The 21458-nt window shown below is 41.9% G+C and overlaps 1 protein-coding gene across 3 annotated transcripts in view; it reads left to right on the top strand.

The window, feature by feature from the left end:
• VPS45 (vacuolar protein sorting 45 homolog) overlaps positions 1–21458 on the top strand; it is a 430890-nt gene that overhangs the window by 347187 nt on the left and 62245 nt on the right. For all 3 annotated transcript variants that reach the window (XM_069218226.1, XM_069218227.1, XM_069218225.1), the window contains 2 exons: positions 12840–12998; positions 14261–14368. In XM_069218226.1, coding sequence (XP_069074327.1) covers positions 12840–12998; positions 14261–14368 — 267 coding nt within the window. The remainder of the gene's footprint in view (positions 1–12839; positions 12999–14260; positions 14369–21458) is intronic.

Here is a 21458-nt window from a genome sequence, read left to right as displayed (position 1 = left end):
TGTCAATAACAGAATACACCAAATGACATACTTGAAGAAAATCATTATTAATCACAAATAAAAATACAACATATTGGTCTGAGCATGTAGTTCTCTTACTCAAATTAATATATTGATCCTTCAAAGGCTTCCCACTTGAAGAAAATCCTTGTTTACATCAAGTGCTTTTATCGCCCAGTTTTCTCCTAGTTCCATTCTGTGGGTACTCTGCCACCTAGTGGCGGAGCTTGAAATTGCTCCTGGGAGTTTTTACGCCCCAAAGTCGTAACGTGGCTTGTTTCATGCACATGCATTCACCCTTCCATTATAAGTAAACGCATCATTGCGAATTCTATTCTTTTTTTCAGCTTTTTGTGTGTCCTGAAACTGATTCTTTCGTGCTGATCGAGTGTCACAGGCGAAGTTTTTACACTTCTCAGTTGCTTCAGCATCCCAGACCGCTATGCCACGTTGTTATCAGCACTTGGCCCTTAATTTTACTGCATGACTTCTCTGTGGAACAGATACATCATGTGCTTTGCTATCACAACAAAGACTCAGAAGAACTGTGTTGCTTACGCAGATCAAAGGTTGACCCCACCATACTGCACACGACATTGTATTTGATTTGGAAGAAATGTTCTTTCCAAAGATCTCCCCCACATTTAGAGTTAAAATTGTCACTTTCCTGGCCCAGATCCAATAGTTATAGACGACAACAGCAGGTAGCACAACCATATTTCCACTGGTTCTATCAGCATGTGCAGGACGGATGAAGCATTAAAGGTCCATGGAAGTCAGTGTTTCTTGCTCAAGAGTGGGGCGCCTCCCTCGGTGACAACCTTTCACTGCTCTAGGGATGGTGTGAAGTGGCAGGTCAGGTCTTGTTCCAGATCTTAGAGCTGTGATCATAGTCTCCTAGTGCACAGAGGGATTAAACTTGTCTCTCCTGTTGGACGCAGGGATGCAGGGACGCCTGTATACTGCACCAAGAAGTTGAACAATATTTCCTTTCTTGGTGTGTTTCTGGGGAACAAGTATCTCACTGCAGATCGCTTTGAGGGGATGCATTGTGGAGTCAGCCCAGTCCCCTCCTGTTGTCCGAGACAGGTTCTGCTCCACAGTTTTCTTCCATCCTTGCAGCCGATGTAATTTCCACTGAAGGGAATGCAATCTACTAAAAAAAACTTACAAAAATGCACACCAATGTGAGCCTATTGATGACTTGCTTTACTCAGTAATGCTGCTTCTGAACCTCCGAAGAGCCTTAAAAATATGGCTAGGATAAGGGTCTGCTGATGTAAAAAAAAGATTATATGCTTTATTCACATCTTACAGCTCCTCAGCCCTTACATAGCAGTATTTATCTTCATTACTAATGTGAGATTTCATTATTAGTGGCAGCATTTATGGGCAGTGTAATATTACACTAGTGCTTACAAGAGAGTGAAGCAAGCGGGCTATTGGGAAGACCAGTGAGCACTGGTAATAACTATGATTTTACATGCCACAGATGCACATGTTTCTTGTTTGGGGTAGGCCTCTGTGTCTTCTAGTTTCTCTCCTTCAGCTTTTTTCTTAGCTTCTGTCAGCTTCTTCAATTCCCGCCTCCTTCCAGTGTTTCCTTTCTATCTCACGTTTCCTTATCTTGCTCTTGAGCTCCCCCTCGCTCTTCGTTTTATCCTATTCGTCCATCCTTCCCCTTGCACCTTTCCTCACTCCTGTCATTACCATGCTAACCCTCGCCCCCCTTCTTTTTCTCCCTCTGACATTAAAGCGTATCTATATTCCGTTCTCGTTTTTGTACAACAGTGTGATCACTTCTTCCGTTTTGCTCATCTTATTACCCATCATTTCAATGTCGCGCCATCCTCTTCCTCACTCCCCTGCTATTGTGCACTCTGTTTCCTTTGTCTCGGCTGCGGATCCATCTGTTTCTAGATCTGCCCTGTCTTACTCTCCAAGAAGCATCTTCCATCAGACTCCTCTGCAAGCTTCCACCTCCACCGACTGCAGGGCTGCCTTTGCTGCTGCCTCACTCTACCGATTAGTGGTTGAGGGACAGGGTGAGTGGCCATGAGAGGGCCATCTGCACCTGTAGACTTGTCTTTGTCCAGGAGAGCCCATCTTGGGGAAACCTGGCTGTACTGAAGCACCTGTCATTCATGGCCCGCGAATGACTCAGTTATGGTCCAAACTCACTTGACCCGCATTGTTACTCTGAAATGAACACCTCCTTTCTCAATGTCATGGCATGGACAGGTCAGTTTAGAGATGCATCACGGGAACCCTCTCCACGCCCCAGTACTGGGAGGTCTATGCATGCTACCAGTCTGATTGAGAAACATCATGATGTGAATCTCTCCGTCCTGGGTCATGGTGCGTGTTCAGAATCGAGATACATGTCTCAGTAATGCAAGGATTCTGCCACTCGCAGGTAGGAACTCTACAAAGGTCTCACATACATGCATGGTGCAGACTGTAACGCAGGTACTATAAATGTATTAAATGGATGTGCATTGTAAATGCTTAATTATTTTGCCAACTCCCTGCCTAACACACAGTCTCCGGTTCAGCCACCCTTTTTTTTTCTTTTGGATGCAGTGGCATAACTTGCAAACAGCGTTCCCGCATTTACTGGAGACTCGAATGGCAGACAAGGCACAGAGGACCTTGCATAGACCTCATTCTAATCCTCTCAATTCTAAGTGCCTTATTTTTAACGTCTGTTACAGAACATTTTATATATATATATATATATATATATATATATATATATATATATATATATATATATATATATATATATATATATACAGAGAGAGAGAGAGAACTTTTTACATTTTTTGGGTTTGTGGGGTGGGCATCTGGAGGTGCAAGGTCACGATCAATCCGTCAAGGCAGAGCTGTAAATGTGTGCCCACGGGTCAGCGTGCCCTGAAGACTGGTTGTCAGACATCGGCCACAGCTATGTCTGTGACCCCCCCAGGGCCTGCTGAATTTCACAGATGACCCACTGCCTGACAGGACATCAGTGGTGATTAATGCAGCTGGGAACAGCTAACAGTACGAGCTTTATGTGACTGAATCCAGTGAATGGATTCATTGAGTTTTGGGGTCTTTCATGAGGGCAACCCAACCGTCAGAGTTGAAAAGAATGCAACTGACCAGAAATTTCATCAAAACGTATCTGGCTACCATATCCACAAATAATAACGTCTGTACCCTGCGGTGAAGAAGTCATTGACTGAGGATGGGAGGATCAGCCAATCTGTTGTTCTTCCTCAGGCTACATTCTGTGCATGGTAATCATCTACGGACTAGAACTCCGTTTAGGCCAGTATCTACATATGTTTTATGAGAGATCCTGGTCAATGGAGAATGCTGTTTAAATTAAAGTTCTCCTTGACTTTTTATGTCCTTGCTTTCTGCATGTCTGCATCAGAACCTCTCCTATAATATGGGGACTTGGTGTGAATGTCACAGCACCTTAACAACGTTACAGAACTCCAAGTGAAGGAAAAACACGATGGTTCTATCATGTGTGGCCCCCACAGTGGAAATCTCAAGGGGCAGCCCTTATAGCAGAATGAGGACCTACACAGTGAATGAATCCCGAAATAATTGACTCCCCCAGCCAATATATTGAACTAGAACTCGTTTATTGAGCTGGGTCTTTGGTGAGAATTTTGATTTTTAGCTTTCAACTTTGATTTTATCTTATTTTTTTTACTGTGTTGTGGACTGTAAGTGATTTGGAGAAGTAGTGGAAATATGGTTTTATGTTTGTGCGGCGGCTATGTTGGAAAGTCCGATTCATGTGTTCTAGTCTGACACCCCCAATGGTATTGTGATTTTGCGATTAGCAAAAAGAAATCGTACATCTTAACCGCTGAGTCAATAAAAGGTAGGTGAGCAACATACCTGCTGGCAGCATAGATGTAAAGTTCCTCTGTTGCATGCCTGTTAGCTTGAAAATGGACAGGGGCCAGTGGCATAACGAAACTTGAGGGGGGCCCCCTGCAAAGTACCTTGAGGGGCCTCCCACCCCTGGACTCAGTCAGGGCCCTGCCGCCTGTGTACAGTGTACTGTGCTGAGATATCCCTCCGGAGCTCCGGAGCCCCAGCACCATGGGGGGCTTTGTTACCTCACTGGCAGGGCCCTTCTCCTGTGCAAACAGGCTGTGCTTAGCTCTCTGCTTATCGCTCTTTCTCCCCAGGCCGAACCCTTCACCCTGCTCTTTGTCTCATGGGACCCACGACCCCCCTGCCCTATGACTTCTCTACTCCCACAGTCTATCTTGTGCCTCTTTCACCCCGTGACTCGTGGCCAAAACCCCCTGTGCCCTGCCTGCATCCCAGGACTCATCTGTTTCCTCTTCCCCTCCATACACACTCACCCGACTCACCAGTGCCACACCCCACCCTTAATTCATGCCATGTGCACCTTTGGAATGGAGGTTGTTGGGCGCCAGAGAGAGCAGAGGTTTCAAATTTAGATCTGAATTCTCTGGCATCAAAAAGACCCTTGTTTCGAGGCGCTGTGCTGCTGAACATTCTGCCAGATAATACACAATGATTTGGCATTGTTTCCACCAGTGACAGATCAAGGACTGAGCAATATCTTTTTGACAGGCTTTTTCTGCCAGCCACAGGAATACTGCATATTTTGGGGTTTTGTGGGGTGTCTGCCTAGTTTCTAAGAGGAAACAAGAAGTACAATTGATGCAGCTGTGTGTCTGCATCATTAGTGCGTCAAAAGCTTTCCAAAGGCAATCCCATCTGCACTCATCAGTGCCCAAATGCAACCAGGGGCCATGAGGGTTGCTAGTTCCTGTCACGAGAAACAGAAGTATTGACATAAGTAAAGAGTTTAAAGTATACTCAAGTTCTGAACTGCTCTCTTTGGCCTACATTAATTACCCCTTAAGTCAAGACATAGAAGTTAAATAAAAAAAGAAAGAACTACTCAACTATTGATCTGTACAATAGACTAATAATCTTGCATTTCAAAAGAATGCCACCTGCCTTAAGGCAATGCTTTAAAATGTGTAATTAGTATTTGCTCAACATTTGTTTAGAAATCTATGTCTGGATTATGATTTAGGTATTTTTGTTTAACTGAGACTGCTGCCCGATTCCTTCAATGCCTTTATAGTAGAACTCGTTCCTCGGGAAAATCAAAGTGTAAGATAATGTAGCAGCCTAAAGAAAGAGGAGGAGAGGTGGGAATGCCCCGCTGCAAATCCCCTAAGAGCTCTAGTGCAGTTGTTCTTAACTATTTGACTACTGTGGACCACCATATAATCATTACTGGAACCCAGGTACCTCCACTGAATCATTTTTGGAATCTAGAGCCCCCCTATTGAGTCATTGCTGGAGCTGAGGACCCCAGCCTAAGCATTTTCAATGATTTGAACCTCAAAACATTACGCAATTAGAAATATGCATTCATCAAACAAATATAAAAAGATGAAATATTTTATTTAATTCACAAACCAATATAAACAAATAAAAAATTATTAGGAATGTTGCGTTTGAAAATTCACTGATCATCCATACTCTATTCTGTTTAATGCAATTGCACTGGCCTTGCACATTAATCTGAGGATACTAACTTAATTTTTATCCTCCAATTTCAGATTCCTTCACATTTACAGAATGTTCTAAAATGTTCAGTTATACTATTTGCTCCCTTATTTACATATACTTTACTAACATGTTAATATTATTTCATTTTCTAAACAGTTGCGGGCTCCCTGAGTATGCTTCGCGGAACACTCAGGGGTCTCCCGACCACAGGTTAAGAACCACTGATGTAGTGGAATTATAATCCAAGAATCCACAGTGAAATTTATGTGTTTTAAACTGACCTATAATAATTCCACTGAGGCATTTATTTTGGCCAGTATGCCCCTTTGAAACACATACTATTGAAAAACTTACAGTGAGGATCGGCATAGCCTTAGAACAACATAACCTAATGGTTTTGGGTGATTTTTTATCTTTGGCCTGACCAGAAGTGCCAATAGATTTCATGGGAATATGAATACTTTTGGCCTCGAACTCCTGAATGATAAACCGACAACTACACCTGGCCAAGTATTAGACCTCATTTTCTCCTCTGACAATTCAGTAAGGATACACGGCCTGCCAGAAGTCATCTGCTGAGATCACCTTGCAATTCTGTTCAAACTTCCTACCAAGCTAGAATTAAAATATATAAATAAAGATAATGAAATAAAATATACAGACTGGAAGAAATGTCTGCCTGAATTTTGAGTCTCTAGGCTGAAGAAATGGAAAAACGCAGAGCATTTGGCAAAGGAACAGAATCATCCAGATAAGATGCTTGTTTTTCTTTATAGACTGTTCGTAAATATTTTGACGCTTCTACACTGGGGCTAACGAAAACCAAAGCTCTAAAAAGCCCCTAAATAATAGTTCACCCCTCCACTGGCAAAGATGATATTGGCTCTGTGACAAAACAAACACAAATGAAAAAGAAATTATTAGGGGATAGCCAAAGTAAAGTATAAATACATTTAAACTCTACAAAGATAAGACTGTAGCTGCAAAAATGAGACACTTCTCAGATTCAATTAGGAAGTCACAAAATTTGCAAAAGAACACTTTAGCATCATAAACAAACTCCAACAAACCAACACTGAACTCTCTCTCCCAGTCTGAGGCTTGGTGTAGTCAGAAAGCGTCCTACTTTGAGACCAAAATATTGACTATTTGTCAAAAACGTTTCAGGGTGATCTTTACAGTCATCTGATAAAGAAACAGTTCGCTACAAGGGAAATATAGCTGCAGAATTACTGCAATTATAAGGGGTGGACGTCTTTTCTCTTTAACTCTTACAGAGATTCTTTTCACTAAATGACATTCGGGATCACCTAATGACCTGCACCAACAAAAATACTTAAGCCTATATCTTTAGAGTTGAGATCATACTGGCCATACTCAACTATAATTTGATGAATGGAAACGTTCCCTCTGCCTGGGAACACACAGTTGTAAAAACCCTTATTGAAAACCTCCTATATAGAGCCTAAGCCTATTAAGTAACTACAGAGCCATCTCACTCTTGCTATTTTTGGTAAACGTTAACGTCTAGAGAAATGGGCTTATTCATAATTGATGAAATTTGTGAAAACATGTCAACTGCTAGACCCACATAAGGCTGGTTTTAGACTAGTACTGAGAACATTGATGGTGATGGTGTTAGTTATTAATGATCTCAGATGCGCGGTGGATAGAGGAGAACGTGATGCTCCTGTCCTCCTAGACCTATACTCTGCCTTCATCCACCTACAGCACCATCTTTCACTCCGTTCTTACATCTATATTAAGGTATACAGGGATGCACTGTTTAGCCCCTAAAATTGACCCTTTCATCCAGGAGAGAATACAAGCTGTATCAAGAGCATCTTTCTCCATCAAGTCTACAACTCGCAAATTTGGTATACTGCAGGGTTCAATTGCCTCACTGCTATTATATTTAAATGTATTTACCTATAGCACAAGCTCTCAAAGGGGCAACGTTTTAAATGTATGTTTATGATACTCAGGTCTGGACGTCCCATCAAATCAGGAAATGCATATATCCTGCAGATTTGATGCCTGCCAACTTCTTTAGGTTATACCCAGCCAAAATAGAAAGAACTTCTGCTAGTTTGAAATAAGCCACAAAAGTTTAAATTGCCAGACCGGCTTCCTGAAATAGGAACGTGCCCCTATCCCAGTTAAGTCAGTGAAAAAGCTTGGGATTACTTTTGACTGATATCTATTACTAAACAAACACGTAGCAAATGCTGCCAAAATTTGTTTGGGCAGTTAAATTGCTTCAAAGAATTAGCTTCCTTTTCTAGGAGAAAGTACTCATCTGCTAGTCATGATAGCACCAATCCAGTCCTGTCTGGATTATAGTAAAGATTTGTACTTGGCTGTGCTAAAGGCCCTGGTGCATGTTTACAAATCGTACAAAATTCAGCTAACGTCTAACCTCAAAATCTCCAAGAATAGCTCATACGATACCAATCCTTCATAGTCTGCATTGGTTGCTAATTAAAGCCCAAATTTATTTTAAAGCTAGAATTCTAGCACATAAAGCCCTTTTTTCAGTCTGCCCAGAATTCCTAGCGGGCAGATTCCAACAGCATGTGGCCTAGCCAGCAGTATCTGGTGAATACTGTAAAAAAAGACAGCCAGGTGGGTGTAGAGACCCTTCTCAGTGGCAGCAGCTAAGATATGGAACCTGATGTCCATCTTACTTTAATCACAATCTAACCAACTGAAATAAAATAAAAAAAGCTTCAACACGTTTCTCTTCTGAATGTGTTCTTTCACCTCCCATGATGCAGTCAATGTGGTTTGCAGAGCGACCAGATGCCAAAGTGAAAGTGCTCAATATAAATACATAATCATAATCATTACCCATTATCGGGGATTCTCAGGTTCAACCTGTAATCCATATTAATTTCATACCTCTCAAACTAATGGTACCCTCCGATATTGTTAGCTCAATAGGGTATAATTAACATCCAATAAACACTAAGGGGCCCAGTGTGGTATGTAGGATCAGGATGAAAGATCCCTCCAAATGATGGTGTTTTCAGGGCACATAATTGAGGACGTTTTGAACACTACACAGTGCTGTTATAGTTAACTTATTTATAAAACACGTATTATACTTTGAGACAAAGGCAGATATTAATGTGCCTAGATTTACTCATTTTTAATATGGTTTAGAAGCAAAATTAAAAGTAGGGCCTTGGAAAATTGCAAATGTTTTGTTCTGAGATTTTGTCACATATTTTCAGAACTTTGCAAGCTTTTTTAAGGTCGGACAGGTTTAAGAACTGAAAGTAAAAATGTGCTGGAATAACATCTGTAAAGGTAGGTCTCGTGGTAAAGTCCTCCCACAAAAGCACACTTGTAACAGGGGCATTCTCTCACGTTTTTCAGACAAAAGACTTCTTAAAAATGGAAAAACTTTGTAAACGTCTTAGCCAAAGGTGATGTTCGTCATCTTCACATAACTGCAAGCGGGAAATTAAAATTCCCCTCATCAGAATGCATGTGCGTAGGTTCTGAGGTGAGCAGCTTAGCCACTTAAAAATAATTTCCTCTCTTTAGATGACCTGTTTCAGAAGAGATGGTGAAAGGAAGTGGTGTGTCTAACTTCTATTCTAAGTGGATAATATGAATCGAATTATACTGCCATCATTTCGAGGCTCTATTCAGCCACTTCACACGCTTAACTGCTGACAAAAAAAGGTTCCCTTACTGTGTTGCACTCAATTGTGGATAAAAATGAGTTGGAAATATTGAAGTTGCAGTTACATCTAAATATCTCTGCCACTTACAAATCAATAGCGCATCCCACCTGGACGCCATTATTATTCTTATTCAGTCACTCGTGCTGTTTCCCTTTCTCCATAGCTCCCCTGTCATTCTGCATTTGATGCCTTGATGCACCGACTGTCCTCCACCATACCTGCCTCACATACGACCGTATTTTAACAGGGCAGGGAAACTAAAGACATTGGTAACTGGCTTTACTTCCCATTTACTGTTAGTATATGCAGTAACTTCCTCCTCTTCTAAAAGCTGAAAACGTTCATCCAGATTGTGCTTAATGGTCCAGTGTTGGGGGAGAGGAGATATTGGTAGAACTGCTCAATAGAGGTTTGGTGGAATCAGTAGAAGTGCTCTATTAAGATTTAGTGGTGTGGTGTGGAAGTCTATTCTTCTTTTTCATCTTATTAAAATGTCTTCACATGCCCATCGTTGTTCAAGACTGTCTGTGGCCCACCCTTTCAGGCCACCATTCTTCAGTTGTCATTACAATTTACACCCTTCCTGATCTTCCACTTTGTCTTGTGACAGCTCCCTCTTTCTGTGCTTGTAACATGAAAGGTCAGTTCTTTGGTGTTGTCAAGATGTGATAAACTTCCTACCACTTCTTCCTTTCATCTTTCATGCTATTTGTTTCCAAATCTCATTTTCTGAACTTCACTAACATTCAGTAATATCTGGGAGCATTTTTACTCCTTTGGGTCAGTTCTCAATGTAGGGTTTCTTTTGTCATAAGCTTTCTCATTTGTTGTTTCTTCATTTTCCGTGCCGAAGTATGGTGCCTTAATTTGTCTGACCCATTTGTTTAATCCCCTGCAATGCTTTGCCTGTTTAAAATTTCCTAGTGGAACAGAACTCTCAATGAGGCAGGAAGATTGCCATCACTTTCTGTTTAGACATGTGTACTCACGATGGAGAGTTGCAACAGGTATTGTTATCCATGTATACCTTTCCCATTAGAGATATTTGTAATTGCTGTTTTGAGGTTCCTTGTGTTGTACAGTAACACTGCCTCACTGCTGTGTTTTGATTTTTGGAGTTTTCCCATAGAACATTTCAACCCATCCTTAGAGGAAGGTTTATTCCAGAATGTAAGTAGTCACTCCTGAGGACAAAACAGGTTCTACAGTTATTTGGTAGTGTTCTCTTGTAAGTCAGAGAAATTTCTTACATTCTTATAGGGCAGGTATTTTATTGATATGGCGACAGATCGCTTCAGAAGAAATATTATGACATTCTATTATGGCAGACTTCTTATTGACGATGGTTATCTGTTTAAGGTAGGACACTACTTGCTGACAAGTCTTGCAGTACCAGAGATATTCTTTCACATTGCACAGAAATAGTTGGGACATAGATGTGGTTTTGGATGGGCCTTAAATGAAGTGAGGAATCTGTCTTCTGTGAAGTGGAAGTAGGTTCCAAGATTTGGTGCCTCATGCATCAACTATTGTCCTTCTTAGACATTCTTGGAAGGGTATTCTACTTGGAGAATTTTAGCCTAAGCCAAGCTTAAGTCTCTTTTTATTCTGAGAATTCCAACAAGCAGTTTCTAGCCAAATGTTTAGGGTTGGTTCCTTGGGGTAATGGATTAATAATAACTGTCATAACATTATAACTTCTTTATTTGGCGTTATACCACACGCGTGCTATTTCAAAGCTTTGTAAAGAGCATATGATACTATTACCCATAGTTTAGTAAAAGCCAAACACCAAGAACTTTATTGTAGACTTAAATAAGAATTAATCCAAAGAATGCACCAGAGCAGAGACCTGGGCAAACTTGTGGGTTCCAAATATTATCCTAGGTGGGTATCTGGATTCCCCATAGCCATTTAATTAGTGGTGTGTTGGCTCATAGAAGTAAGGCACCCCGATACTAAAGAAACCAACAATTACTTTTGCCATAATATCTCTTACTTGTGTCACTAAATAGGATCTAATTTATAATCCAAGTGCAGTAGTTGCTGCTTTTACTGATGTCAAGGACTTTAGCCCTTTGCTTCGGGACAGTCACCCACGGTTGTGGTTAGGTCTGAATTTCTAGCAAGGCTGATCTCTCGCAGGTAGTACTTTCACATCTTTGAAGTACTGGAATCCTACAGACAGTGCTTTAAGGTTTCCATGTATCAAAGTTCTCCTCCAGATAGTGCTTGCAATTCTTCATAGGACAGATCACCCCCAAACACGTGGAGGCAGTGCTGTATGGGCATGCCTCTCAGAGTTAGGGAGCTTCCAGGTAGCATTTCTTTGTTGGTGACGAGATGGAGATTCATGTCTTCCATATCTCCTGCCAACAAATTGTATGAAATGAGAGAATGGAGCTACTAACTTTATTAATGACCAAAATCAGGCACCAAGGGAATTGTCTTTCCTTATGATGTGACTTCACAGAGTTGCTTCTGCAGATTGGCTGGTAAATACGTCTGAGTTTTTTTTTTATTACTGCATGAGGTTTTCAATTGTTTGCCTGATGTTGGTGATAAATGGAATTATTTCATACCTTAGAATCGTGAATCGCTTTGTTAATTTTTTTCCTCCCTGTATGATAATAAGCATATAGACTGTCATATCTTTAGAGATGACCATGGTCCAAATGTGTCCAAGAATCCAGATGTATTCCACTGTTAATATATGAGAATGAAGTGCATGTGGTTTATTATTATCATTGGAGCGTTGGGATCATTATTTTAGGTTTTTCTATCTGTTTTGAAAAGTAGCCAGGTTTTTTAAATGGACACCGATCTTTGAGAATCTCATTCACAGCGGATATGCCTTGAAACCAAGTGGAAGTCATCACAGTATTATTGATAGGGGAAATAATGTTTGGTACAATACAAATCACCCCATTTACTATTTGCATCTAATTATTACTAGTGTTTTGTGATCTATAGCTTGTCATGGAATTTCTGTGAGTCTTTGCTGTGTGTCCACAAATTTCAGAATTTGTGCAAATAAAGGAAATGTTTAGTGGTATAAATGTTTGGTAACAGGATTACTGCACACCTCTAATTGTAGCTGTTTTGTTGTGTAGTGAAGGAACTTTGCACTTATGTAGAAACGAAGTTTGAAAAAATGGGATAATAATTATGACCCCAAGAGAGCTGGGAAGTACAAAATGTAGTTTTTTTGGCACGTAAATTAGCAGATGTTTCATAAGTTTAACTTCACACCCTGATGCTTAACATCAGCTCAGTTTATAGGCATGGGATCTTGTGTGGAAGCACTCTTTAAAAATAGACTGCCTCTAACCAGAAATGATGTTTATTCTATTTGAATTAAACCCAGTGTAGTAAATTAAAGCACACAGAGACCCACTTGTCATTGTGTGAGTGATTTCCAGTTCATACTGTGAAGTCACTAGGTCCTCAGTATCATGTCGTACTACATTTGACAAGTGTGCAGCCAGCCATAGAGAAAAAAATGTACTGTTGACTGAAAAATTAGAGTTTTTCCTTTTGGTTTGTTCAGAGACTCTCTTTCTCTGGTTTCAGAACGTGCGCAGGCTGGTGCAGAATCTGAGGGTGTCGGAGGCGGATGCAGTACGCCTGGTGATGCTCTACGCTCTCCACTATGAGAGGCACAACAGCAACAACCTGCCTGGGCTTTTGATGGACCTGAAGAACAGGGGTGTCTCGGATAGAAACCGCAAGGTATTGTAAATGTACCTTCATGCAGCTATCTCTGTTAACCATTAAAGGTATGTGCTTTCTGCTAGCAGGTGGCACCATCACAACCAGATCCGATGGTGGGATACATTGTTCATCAACTCTCTCACTGTTGCTGTGCCCCAAAATGGAATCGATGATGACAGTGTAAAAATTGCACACATCTTCCCTCACCCATTTTCTCCTGCCCGTGGAGTGAAAAATGAAACCTAGACTGTAGCCACCTCTCTGTCCTCTGAAGCTCTGGCCTTCCCATGTGCTGTCCCAGATATTGAGCACTGCTCTGTATTCAATAAAACGATCAATACTTTATTCTTAATGCAGTAATGCCCCACTCTGTCAATGCCCCCCCGTCCCCACATATTCTTGCTTCTCAGGTCCAAGAGACTGACTTGTGGTCTATTTGCACCTTGACGTTACACAAAGTACATCGATGAATTCCCTTGGTCCACGCTGTGGGTCTTCCAAGTGCCTCCTCCTGTCAGCGGAGAGAGAACATCTCAGGGCGCCAGGCGTTGCCTGACCATGCCTGCTTACATTAAATGGAACCCTAATGGTCTGATGTGAAAGAAAGCGCACCCTGTCCAGGGGGAAGTAAGTGTGTGAGGAGGGAGGAGGACGGAGAGAGGGAAAGGGATTTGGGTTATGACAGGGGAAGCATTGTATGCTGCCACTTGTCAGAGAAAACGGATAACCTGAATCGGGGAATGAGACTGTGCTGCTGTTGTGGCCAAAGCCTCAAGTGATTTTTTAAAACTTCATTTATTTATTTGAAAAAACAAAGCGCAGGTTCACAGGAGAGACATTTTCATGCGCAGAAGAACACTGCAACTTCCTCTCCCTCGGGTGTCGCTCTTAGTGATGTCACGCTTGGTGGCCGAGAGCCTCGTGTGATTGTAAACAGGGCCAAAGTGTCTGGAGAGGCAATGCAGGTTTACTGATCAGCTTCTATGGTTAGTACATATTGTCAGACATTTGTGTTACAACCTTTTCTGCCAGGAATCAACACACAAGCCAATATTGCGATAAATGTTTCTAACAAAGACCTCCCTCCTTCTTCCTTCTGTGCTCTTTTGAGGTACCTCAAAGAGCATCTGTTATCAGTGTGGAATATTTCTTTTTTGCTAAACACTGTAGTTGATTATTTTACCTATTTCTTTTGTGTTCTAGCATGGAGATTGGTAAATGTAATTGCATAAATAGAATGTGAATTATTTGATTTAAATCCTACTTTCTTTACTGTACAGTTGATTTCTGCAGTGGTGGACTATGGTGGGAAACGGGCACGTGGCAGTGACCTCTTCAGTCCTAAGGATGCTGTGGCCATCACAAAGCAGTTCTTCAAGGGACTCAAGGTAATTATAGCCAAGCAGGTAGACTATAAGACCTGCCACCATTTCCGGGGAGCCTCCAACATGTCTTTATTTATCACAAGTAGGTCAGGCTCCTGTGACATCTTCTTCCATGTGCGGAAGATTGTGAGAGCATTCCTCACTAGGATTCAGTGATTGACACTTACTGCAGTCCTGTGTATTTAACAGAAAGGGTTTTTATGACCAGGGTTATAGAGAAAGCACTAATGAAGCAAGTAGGTATAGTGTTTGTACACTATTAGTAAACTGTGAGCAAACAGTTTTTTTCATACATTTGAAGTCGGGGGCTACAAAAGTAAAAACAAAGAAAACAATGAAACACATTTTGTAAGTATTTGTTGTATCACAGCTGTTAGTGCTTCCGCACGATGGTTCGTGCTCCAGGGAAAATGATCTTCCATTCTTGTGAAAAACTAATCCAGCAGGCACTGTGGTTTCTTTTTATTTTATTACTCCGGTTTTGTAGTGAATCCAGAAAACTACAAGAAAGAGTTTGCCCTTAAATCCAGTCCTGTGAAAATCATTTAATCATCAACAGGGACTTGACTTTGTAAATATAAATATTAAAGCTTCCTCAGCACAGGTCTTGTAAGGAGCCATTATGTATGAAACTTTAAAGAGGCTTTAATTTTTCTAATCCATTTCTTTTTCTGAATGCCAATGTTTCAGGTGTTTTTTTCTTTGTTAAAAGGAGCTATTTCTCATCCTCTATTTCTGTTATCGAGAGAGAAATATTCTTTACAAACATCTGAAGACCTCACAGGTTATTATCATAGCAAATTACCATAAGTGGGAGAGATGGTGCTGAATGTCACAGTTTATGTAAACGCTAGTTATTTGTATTTAATACGATATTTTATTTTACATTCTCTTGCGTCCTTATTAGTTATTAACCAAGAGTACACGTGTCTACAACAACGCAGGGCCCGTGTCCTCTTTAGGTAGGAAAGTGAGAGGCGATGAGCGGTGTTGTTTCTATCTGCTGCTACATCAAATATTTGTATGGCCTCCTCCAAAAGAAGCAGGCAGGCTTGAAGTACGTATTTTAGATGTTACCTCTTGTAGCATCAGTGCTTTCAGATGGCTTAGGTCAGGTCAGCACTCTTCCAGAATATCTCATGATTCTGCAGTACAGAACATTGGCATCAGTAAGGTGCTGAGCCGTATGGCGTGTTTGTGACTCTATACTACAGTAAACTGCGCTGAGCTAGTGTCCCCAAGGTACGGCTTATTAGGATAGTATCCCTAGAAACCAGACAGGTGTAGTAATTGTCATTCCTAGGGGTACAGTGTCACCGTCCCCTGTGTGCAGTACAACAGGTGCGTATGTATTCCCCTAGTGGAGTGCACTACATTGTGATAAGTTAGACCCCACTGCATGTACTAGAGTGCATTGGAAGGTCCTCTAAGATATATAACGGTGTGATGGGTTTCTGTCTCTGGAGTGCAGTGCATTATGGTAGGCTACTGCCCCTAGGATGTGCTGCGGTGTGATATGAGAAAGTTCCTAGTATCCTATGCTGTGTGGTTGGTCAGTGACCAAAGGATGCTGTGTAATAGGGTTGTGTCCCTAGAATGCAGTTCACTTTATCGTTTACTGCCACTAGGATGCAGTGTGGTGTGGTGGATTAAGGTCTCTATAATATAGAGCAATATGATAGGTATCTTTAATGTTGTGCAGTGAACTGTGCTGGATCTGTGCTTTAGACTCCTGGTGCAGTGTGCTGGGGGTAGATGCTGCATGGCATGGTGTCCACAGAACGCATATCAACATGACAAGGTAACGTCCTGAAGTTTCAGTCCAGTGTTGTAGCTGGTACCCCACAGAATGCAGCTTAGACCAGTGAATTAGTAGCTTAGGAGTGAAATGTGATGGGCAAGTGCGTATAGGATGCAGTACAACTGGGTGTTGTGGATTAGTGCATGTAGGACACAGTGTTGAGTGGGGACCTGAGTTTCATAATTCCGATAGTGGAGTATGTTATGTTAGTTGCCATAGGATACAGTGCCAAATGTTAATATCCTAAGAGTGCAGGGCAGTGTAGTTCAATAGTAAACCTATAGCTCAGTGTATTGTGGTGGCCTTGTGTTCCCTACAAAACATTGTAGTTTGCTGGTTAATGTTCCTATTATAGAGGACTGCAGTGAGCAAAATGGGTAGCATCTTTGGGATACAACCTGTTGTGTTAGCTTCATTCTGGTCAATCTCAGTTGCTCAGTGTTCTCAGGCTGCAGTGCCTTTATGGTGCTTAGTGTCAGAACCTCCACTTAGGGTGTTTGTTCTTCTAGCTTGTGATGTATTGTGAAGGGCTAATCTTCTAAGGAAATTGTATCTATTAGTGCCCATATCATGCAGGATGGTGGGTTACTCTCTCTAGGCAGCAGTTTCATGTGGCAAGTTGATGCTGTTGTGGGGTTGGGGGGGCACTGTGCATAGTTCTGGTCCTCAGGATACTGTGCAATATGGTTGGCTAGAGAACCCAGGATGCAGAATGGGGGGCTTGGGCCCCTCAGCAGCAGTGCAGTGGATTAGTGTACCTACTGTGCTGTATTGTGATTGGTTATTTACTCTAGGATGTAGAGCATTATTGTGATTGGGCATCCAGTGGGTTTGTTGCAGACTTGCAGATTTGTTTCTAAGCATTAGGTTTGTTTATTGTCTCTAGAGTAGAGTCCTGTGTGATTGGCAGGGGTCTCTGTGGGGAGGTGCAACATGTTTGCACCCTTCGTATGTTGCAAGAAGGGTTATGGAGTTCAGCGTTGTGTGGGAAGTTAATGACTTTGTAATCCTGTATTGAGTGTTGGTTTAATGACCGCAGGGGACAGCTCAGTGTTGTGGGTTAGAGCTTGAGTATATAGTGAAGTGTGATAGATTTGTGTACCATGGATGTGTTCTAGTGTGTTAGTGCCCCATTTGATGTATTTCAGTGGATCAGGTACCCAAGGGTGGAGAGTTATGGCTTTATGGCGAGATGATACAGTGCGGTTAGTGCTTCTTAAGACACAGTATACTGTGGTAGCTTCCTGTTTCTACATTGCAGCACACTGTGGGGAATTATATCTCTAGGGTGCAGCGAAATGTGGTGGGTCAGTATTCTTGGGTTGCAGTGTGGTGTTTTAAAAACGTTGGGTGAAGTGTTTTGGCTTAGAGTCCATTTGAAGAATAATTAAGGGTCTCTAGGATATAGGGCAGTATGGTGGGTTAGTTTTCCCAGGATGCAGTACATTGGGTCAAAGTCCCTTGGTTGCTGTAGACTATTAGATGCAGTGTGCTGGGTTTTTGTCTGTTGAATGCAGACATTGTGCGCTGGCCCTTAGAAAAGCTTTTAATATGCATACTGTAGCACTAGTGAAATTCTGAGAAATCACACTCTAATGTTGCAACGCCCACTCTGTGCCTGACATATTATTGTTTTTAAAAAATGAACCCCAATAAGAACCCCAGAACAAGTCACTTGTAGACATTTTCATGTCATTTGGACAATGTCCCTTTTGGACATTCATTAGGTTGTGATCAAGCAGACAAATCTCCTTTTACACGGACCTAAAACATTGACATACTGTGCACAACTGTTCTCAGGTCTCAGGATATTGGAAACTGTTCTTTACGAAGTGCCCAAATGACTTTGAACATGTTACTTACATAAAATCATAAAACTACTTGCCACCTCCGTGTAGTATGAATAAACATTTAGGGCCTCCATATAGCTTAACTTGAGCACATTCAAGCATCCCTTGTAGAACCGGCATTACATAGAAAGGTAATGCATAGTTTATAATGCCTTTTCTACAATAATTGTGTTCCTGCCAGGTTTAAAAGTTGTTAAAATAAAGGGAAATAATTTATTAAATAAGCTTAAGAGGTATAAATGCTCCTTCTTCGTGGAAATTGATGGCTTGTAACAATGCTGTAAAGATTGCAAACAATGATGAGCAGCACCAGTTAGATTACTGTTGGTGAGCTACAAACATTGTCCAAAGAGTCATTTCAGCTGATCACGTCAGAGAGGGTGGGAAAGTGTTCATGAGCTCAGTTCTGAAGATAAGAATGAAGAAAATCCTAGTTCATGGCTCTTGCCAACCTGACAGAAGAACATACCCAGTCCTGAGGATTTTGCCTGAAATATCCTGCTCTTTCTAGGAAACATTGTCTGAATGAGCCTCCGGTACAGTTAGAAACAGGTATGCTTAAAGTCTTTTTGCTGCCTTAAATGAGGTAATATTTTTGACACACCCTTTGCTTCCTGCTGCCATGTGCGCCACATTATAAGGGCAGTAAGACGCCTCCTCTATCTGCCTATTACTACTTTGACTAAGGTGGTGGAAAGTGCTTCAGAAAGTATTGCATGAGATTGCATTTCTTGCTTGTTTTTCATAATAAATGCCGCTGTTGGCATTCATGTCATGCCTTCAAAGATACAGGACTAAAAGGCCAGAGTTCCCTTCAGTTATATCTTAGTAATATTTGATGTATCCTGAAATCTGCTTTAGAGTCACATGATCTTCAAATGCTTTTGCTTGTTCTCAACCTAAGCTGGGAAAGCCATGTTTTACAGTGTTCGAAATCTAAATGCAGTGTTGTGGAGGTTGCTCATAGTCCTCAATGAGAGCTTCTTAAATTCAGAAATAAAATATTTGACAGCATGTGTGGCTGTAAATATACTTGCTGTGCATAAGCTCGCCATCTACTGTTGGGTTCAGAGTGGAAAAACGTGTTTTTCTTTGAAGAAGCTTTTCTAGTCACAGGATCGAGTGACTCCTCCTCTCGGCATTGAGTCCTTTGTTAGATTGTTTGTCTCCGCCATTCTATCCGGACGTTTGTTCCTCTCACTCTAGGTTCTCGGCTCGATACAGTCCACAATGGTATTCTCTCAGTTTTTCTATCACTGTTAGTATTTTTTGATTTTGTATTCTTCCATATTCTTTCTCCAGTTCCACCTTACACAGGAATCGATTTTCAGCCTTTCAGGGCAGACACGGCCCTCTCGGGCCCTCTTCGGGCCTACCTCCTCCGTGTGGCATCAACTATGCAGCCCTAATGGAACAAACTCCAGTTAGGTTTTCCCTCAATGCCATTTTAAATTTCCACACACCAACCACCACCAGTTGTGTAATTTGTGTCTCTCTCCCAACCACACTGAGCACACCTGCAAAGCGTGCCGTTCCTTTCGATCAAAAAAGACACTCAGAGATCGAAGAGCTTCTCTGTGGAAATGACGTCTCGCACGCCAGACGACACATCTTCGGCAACGAGTATGCACAGGAGGAGCTGGAGCAAGAACAGGCTTTCTCCATTGAAGAATCTGACACTGATTTACAATCTGACATCGAGAGTCAACTGTTGCAGTCGGCGCAAACCATGAGTAAAAAGACCCCGTCACCATCGGCCAAAACTACATCAAAAGAGGTCACCAGTCCACCACTGCCTTCCAGCCATGGCCAGAGCTGAGAAACTCATTCGGCTGCCCCGCCTTCTGGCCCAGCACTGAAAAAAGCCACAGATAAATCTTCTGCATCAACCTCCGGCACCTCTACTTCGGCTCCGACACAACAATAAACACATGGTGCTTCGGTGCCAACCGATTCAGTTCTGACTACGTCAGTACCGAAGAAGAAAAACTGCCATCCACAATTTCGACACCGAAAATACTCCATATACAAAAAACTTCAGAATTGAAAATCTTAAAAAAGACCTCTTTCGATGCCGGACAGTCTCCAACCACCTCTTCACCGGTGGAACCAATTTTAGGAGTTATGGATGCACGTCAGCGCCGACTTCGGATTCAAGAGGAAACGGGATGGATTATAACATCACCTCCTCCCCCTTTAAAGAGGAAATTGACTTATCAAGAGGCTCTTGACTCCTGCCTGCCTCCACAAAAGACTACAAAAGAAAAGACTCCTTTTCTCACTCAGCCTTCTCTTTAACCTTTTCCACCTCCACCTACTTCTCAACAGCATTCTCCTCCACCAACATCTCCCCATCCTTTAGGTTTCACACCACCTAATTTGCCACCTGATGGGGCTCATGATATGGGAGATACATTAGATGATACAGACACATTGGTTACATATGATCCGGATCCTATTACACCTAATGATCCGGATCGCTACCCAGCTAGATCATCACCACTTGAGGATTCCACCTCAAATCAACAGGCTATAGCAAGGGCAGCAGCATTTCATCATGTCCACATGTACACAGATCCAACAGAGGAGGATTTTCTATTTGACACCCTTGGCACAACACACAAGGAGAGTCAATTTCTTCCAATGCAGCCAGCCATCTTGAGGCACGCAGACACAATCTTTAAAGAGCCAGTTAGAACAAGGGTTTTCACCTTCAAGGGTGGCTAGAAATATAAGGCTGCACCCACTGACCCTTTATTTATAGAAGCACAGATCCCTTCAGACTCTATTGTTGCCTCTACTGCTCGCAAGAGGGCTAATAGCCAATCAACAGGAGACACTCCTCCTCTTGATACAGAAAGCAAACAATTAGATGCGGCAGGTAAGAGAGTGGCAGCTCAAGCAACCAATCACTGGTGGATTGGTAACGCCCAGCCGTTACTATCCCGATACGATAGAGCTCACTGGGATGCCACGGAAAAGCTAGATGCCACGGAAAAGCTTCAACAATATCTCCCTGAGGAACACCGTAAAAGGGCTCTGGAAATTGTAGCTGAGGGACAAACAATATCAAATAATTCATTAGATGTGCGCTAGATGCTGCTGATACAGCAGCACGCAGTATTAACACCAGTGTCACCATTAGGTGACACGCCTGGCTCAGATGATCAGGCTTTAATCCAGAGGTACAGCAGGCAGTGTTGAACATGCCCTTTGATAGAGAAGGTTTATTTGGCTCACAAGTGGATATCACACTTGAAAAGCAAATTAAAGATAGTCAAACTGTTAAAGCTATGGGACACTTTAAGACAGTACACACAGGGGTACTTTTCATTGCACAGGATTTTCAAGAGGCTTTCGGTCATCATTTAATTAACAGTCTTCTACTCAAACAAAGCCCACCTCTCAATAGGCCAGAGGTTATTTTAGATGTTCCCTACAG

This window comes from Pleurodeles waltl, chromosome 12 (assembly GCF_031143425.1).
Source record: "Pleurodeles waltl isolate 20211129_DDA chromosome 12, aPleWal1.hap1.20221129, whole genome shotgun sequence".
Taxonomy (NCBI): Eukaryota; Metazoa; Chordata; class Amphibia; order Caudata; family Salamandridae; genus Pleurodeles; species Pleurodeles waltl.
Note: the sequence above shows the minus strand (reverse complement) of the source record. Positions and strands in the feature narration are given on the sequence as shown.